Source organism: Mycetomoellerius zeteki, unplaced genomic scaffold (assembly GCF_001594055.1).
Source record: "Mycetomoellerius zeteki isolate Tzet28-1 unplaced genomic scaffold, Tzet1.0 scaffold274, whole genome shotgun sequence".
Lineage (NCBI taxonomy): Eukaryota > Metazoa > Arthropoda > Insecta > Hymenoptera > Formicidae > Mycetomoellerius > Mycetomoellerius zeteki.
This window is the reverse complement of record NW_017257254.1, coordinates 219,129-224,864: the sequence shown is the minus strand read 5'-3', so window position 1 is coordinate 224,864 and position 5,736 is coordinate 219,129. Positions and strand designations below refer to the sequence as shown.

Here is a 5,736-nt window from a genome sequence, read left to right as displayed (position 1 = left end):
GCAATGCTTATAAGCGCTTAAAGCGTGTAAGGCCGGAATCAGACTATGCATTGAAGATTGAGATCGAAGATTGAAAGATTGAAATTTGATCAATCAAAACAATAGGAGCTAAAATTCCTTTGTCCTCATTGGTCAAATTTCAATCTTCGATCTTCAATCTCAATCTTCAATGCGTAGTCTGATTCCGGCCTAAGCGTGCAAACCGAACGCAGCCATAGTATCTCGTCGGTGGTATGCTTCTATCCTGAGGATTTAGTACAGACACGAACCACATCTACTTTCGACGATTTTATCGATAGTGTCAGAAAATGTATGTAGTCACGTAGTTCCCAAACTGAAAATGGAGGTACTGGCGATAGTGTACGGGCGATTTCGACGGTAACAGGAAACGGCCAACATGGCCTCTCTCAGATTTCTCTGTGGTTACATCTATGATCGTAGCGAATGTTCCGCCATCGTCGTCACTCACAGTTCACAGTCACTAGTGTACGCCATTTTTCCTTTGTCGTTCGCTTACGCTTGTTTGGTCATTGATCGCAACTGTCAACGAAGATTCCACGTAATCTAACGCATCTTACTACAAGGACCTAGGACGTGACGTTCGAGAGGGAAGGATGAGTTACGGTAGGCCACCGCCCCGCATCGATGGGATGGTTTCCCTGAAAGTCGACAATCTCACGTATAGAACGACGCCGGAAGATCTGAGGCGCGTGTTCGAGCGATGCGGCGAGGTTGGCGACATTTATATCCCCCGGGATCGCTTCACGCGTGAAAGTCGCGGCTTCGCGTTCGTCAGGTGAGCCCTGTTATCCCGTTATAATAATCGCGTCTCGTAATTATGCACGCCCGCCATATGGGCGGTACGTTTAATTAACCGCTCTCTTGTGAGCTCTCTTGTTCCTCGGATGCATTGACGCCAACGGTGATGATGACGTCACGACGCGAGCGCATTAGTTCGCGAATCGGCGTTTCCAATTGGAACATTATACTCCTATATGCTAAGATGACCAACCGTTCCAAATTAGAGGTTTGTTGCGTCGCAAGCTCCAACCATGCTCTAACATGCTCCTACCGTAGCTCCTACTCACTCTATCAAGCGTGTTGGAGCGAGTAAGAGTATGGTAGGAGCATATTGGAACATGTTGGAGCATGCGACGCAAACAAACCTTATAGCGAATTCGATTGGACGCACTCAGTGCGCACTGGTGTACATTAAAGCCGTCGTACACGAAATAACGTAAAGATATATTTATAAATAAACATAGAGATCGATTAAATCGTGAAATACTTAATACATTTTATTGTACTATTAGGTAAAATATGTATTTCATAATTTGAAATATTTGCATTTCATTGTTATACTTAAATTAAATTAGTGTACAACGGCTTTAATATGCACCAGTGCGCACTAGTTCTTCCAATCGAGAATTCGCCATTATTAGTCTCAAAGTTTGGGTGTTTTTTCTGTGGCTTTAACTAGTGTACACTTTTGGAACTTAAAGTGAGATAGGTACATGTTTTATATTTGGTGAAAGCAAAGAGAATTCTAGTATCGAGTACCTATTATGGAATTTGACGGAATTTTGATCGGAATTATTCTGGCTTTCCTAGAAAACAATAGAAATCTAGAGAGTAATTGAATAATTCTGATTGGAATCCATTCCGACTTGATAGGTGCCCAATCTAGTGCCAGAATAAAAACAGATTTTTTAACTCTGTCCTACTTTACAACACATTTCAAATTTTGTCCCAAGGATATGATTATGAATTACCCTTCTTTCAAAAAAATAATAAGTGTAAAACAATAAATAAAAATGAGTAAAAATAATAAGTGTGAAATAATTTTTCAACTAACGTGATTTTTTTATTTAAAAAACCAGATATTATTTATAAAATATATTCAATAGGAAAGTACAATTTTAAAAAATAATGTGATCTTATAACTTGTAATTTTTTTGTAATGTTATAAATTAAGTGTTATTACATTAAGTGTTATTAACAAATATAATGATATATTGTTCATGTATTTCATATTATCAATTTAACAATTATAAAAAATGTTATCTTAAAATTTAACTACAGCAATATTGAATTTTTTTAAATGTCTTTTTGAGGAATTGGTCACCTTATATATGTATTTTTTGCCATAATACAATTTTTTTCTAACGATTTAATAAAATGACAACATATCTTTAATACCAGGATTATTAAGGTGATGTCACAGATCATTTTTTAAATTCGTATGTTTTATATACATGATAGTTCATTTTAATCAAGATAGTCAATTTTCTTTGAAATTATTGATAATACGAAAAAATATTTTAAATGAAACGAAATAATTTATGTGGAAATATTTTATGTGAAACGGTTTTGAGAGGAATGTATTTTGGTCATGTTGTTTTTCTTCTAGATGGAGGCGCCAAGAAGATATGAAGGTTATCTCTACTTTTTTAAATAGAATTATGATTTTTTTTACATAATCTGATTTCTCTAATTATTCTACATATAAAAGTATTAAGGTAAAAATATAAAAAATTAACAGTTTACGAGATATTTTATACTTTATTCTGACATAATATGTTAACATTTTGACATAAAATGTTAAATATCTCGTAAACTTTAAACTTTTTTTATTATCGTACTTTGATATTGTTATGAACAGAATAATGAGATGAATCGGTTGGTATAAAGAAAACACATAGTTGCTTGTTTAAAAAAGTATCTATTTTGTTTACATATTTTTTCTGAAGCAACTATCTACACTAATTAATTCAGCTCATTATTTTGTTCATAAAAGTATTGAGATATGATTATTAAAAAGTTATTAATTTACGAGATATTTGACATTTTATGTTAACATGTCAGAATAAAGTATAAAATGTCTCGTAAACTATTGTTTTTTTATATCTGCACCTTGTAACTTTTATACACAGAATAACCAGAGGAAGCATTACGTAAAAATATATAATTCCATTTAAAAAAGTGATGGCGAACCTTCACATCTTTTTGGCGCCTCTACCTGGGAAAAAAACATGTCCAAAATATGTCTCTCTCTAAACCATTCCACCTTCATCTAAAACATTTTTTTGTATCATTATTATTAATAATTTTGGAAAGAAAATCAAATTGACCGTATTGATTAAAATGGATTACTCTGTACACATTTGTGTGATGTGGAATCGACACGAAAAATTTCACCGCTCTCACCTTATTACGTTTATATAATCCGATCTGGAAATAAACGCATTTTATTTTTATAACAAGATTGCTATAGATCTGAAAACTAGAAAAATCGGGAAAAATCATGGAAATTTAAATTGATCATGGAAAACCTGGAAAAATCAGTGAACAATATAAAAGAGTCTGGAATTTTGAGCTTTGCTCAATTCCCTTAAAATATTTTTATTCTAAACAATTTTTACAATTTAAAAAAAAATCTAACATTTATAATCATACTGAAATACTTTTCCTACTCAGTATTGCAAACTATGTACCATGCATCAGTCATTATGTTAAAAAAAATGTTATTTTTTTAAATGTAGAAATTAGACATTTCTCACAATGTCAAATTTATTTTTTGTTTTAATTTTTGTACTGTTTAATACGAAGCTTAATTCATTTTAATTAGACCTCGTTATAATTAAGATACATATTTTATCAAATATATTTTTTACTTCAAACTGTAAAATTAAAATTAAGATTAAAATCAAAACAATTTTAATAAAATAATTAAAATTTATATTTTAATCAGTATTTTTATTCAATCATCTTTTTCTGTATAATTGCATTCTTTTCTCCAATACTCATTTATTTTATGTTGGACTGAATTTACATTCAAAATTTTATTATGCTGCTAATCTTCTAAATGTATGTCGTTTTTAATAATACAGGATAGTTTTCTTACAGTCCTTGCTCTTAAACATTAAAATTTATATATTTGATATTGATCATGGAAAATTTTTCGATAATTGATTACAATAGGAGACTCCCCCAATGACCTTTATATTGTCAAGGTCATTGACTCATGTCTTATGACTTATGTTTTAAAGACACCTCATATTTATACACCTTTAAGACATAAGCCATAAGATAGTTCCTATGCGTGTTCTTAAAGACATAAGACTTAAGTCATAAGATTATAAGTCTTTCTGCTAAGGCCCTTATCCTTTTCTAACCTATACTTAACTATGATTGTGCATGTGTAATACCGTCTACTATACATGCGCAATTATAACTGAGTACAGGTTAGGTTAGAAAAGGATAAAGATACCACTTAGAATGCTCTCTCTTGGATCACTCTCCACAAAAAGCTTGTTCTTTTTGGCAACTTTTGCACCAGTTCATCTTTCTTTTTTAAGATATCACTTGGAACGCTCTTTGTCCGATAGCGAAACTAGCGCCAGTTCCAGTAGTATTTTAATTCAATGGTCGATGGTTCCATCCTACTTTCCCCCCTGTCACGGGGCGTTCAACTTTCCACGCGAAGCGAGTTCCACCCCACTTCTCCCTATATCAAAGGACGTCTGACTTTCCACGCGAAGCAAGATCTACCTGAATAAAAAGTTGCACGCTTCTTGGCAAGGAAGCAGATGAAGTGGAGCTCGTTTTGCGTGAAAAATCGTGCACCCCTTGACAGCGGGGAGGTGGAACTCGTTTCGCGTAGAAAGTCGGATGTCCCTTGGGCCCTTGGCAGGGAGAAGGAAGTGGGGTGAAACTCGCATTGTGTGGAAAGTCGTAAAATATATTTTAAAGCAGAAAATTTCTGTTTTATATAGTAGAAAAGAGACATCATTTTTCCAACTTTTTAACGAATAACGAGCAACGGCTAAAACTTGTTGGAGGTCACTCAGGATCATAACCTTGACAACATATGTCAAGGTCATTGGAGAGAGTCCCCTAATGTAAACAATTTTTCACTTTCATCTGGAAAATCTGGAAAGGTCAGGAAATTTCAAAATTCATTTTCTGTGGCTATCCTGTCACAGATTCCAAATTATTTGTTGCTTTAGAATGTATGAAGTTTTAGAAATTCTTTATTTCCGCCTTGAACATTAATGAAGCATATATAATGATTATTGCCTTACAAGGGTGTGTTCCGACTGCCAGAGCTGACAGTACTGAAAAATCATTCCATTATTAGTGCGCAGCGTACTGCGACAGCATCTAGTAACATCAATGACGTCATAAATGGTAGTCATATTGCCACTGCGACTACTGCAGCTTTCGAGGGCTGTGTTCCAAAATTGATTGCCAGTGCTGCGTGTATGTCGTCATAAGTGCATGCTACCAATAGCGTTCCAATTTTAGTAAGCATGCTTTTCATGCAAACGCAGCTTTCATTTTGGAACGGTATTTTGAGTGCTGTTAACGTATAGCGACTTCAGCGAAAAGAAACAAATAACCTAGAAGTATAGAGAGAACCATACAGAAAAAAATTTTATTTGAAACCATTATAAAATTAGCATTCGATTCTAGTGATTCGGATTCAGAATTAGCGAAATTATATATAATTATTCGAAGTATGAACAAATAAATGTGACTACAAAAAGCTGACTACAAAAAAATTATAAATTTACTCGCTACTTCTTGTTTTCTCAGCATCTTCTACCGAAATATTTATTTTAAATTTAGTATTACTCTCAGCATCAATTAAAATTAACTCCTCCATCTTTTCCGCCATCTTTGTGCTGTAACTGCCTCACCTCTTCAGCCACAGCAGCCGCAGCAGGAAATGAC

General features: G+C 33.7%; 1 protein-coding gene across 1 annotated transcript in view; it reads left to right on the top strand.

The window, feature by feature from the left end:
* The first annotated feature begins 435 nt into the window (after nucleotides 1-435).
* The window catches only part of SC35 (SR family splicing factor SC35), a 15,603-nt gene continuing 10,302 nt past the window's right edge, over nucleotides 436-5,736 (top strand). Inside the window, exon 1 of the mRNA XM_018450268.1 lies at nucleotides 436-796. Within this exon, the coding sequence (XP_018305770.1) occupies nucleotides 615-796 (182 nt within the window). The 5' untranslated portion in view covers nucleotides 436-614. The remainder of the gene's footprint in view (nucleotides 797-5,736) is intronic.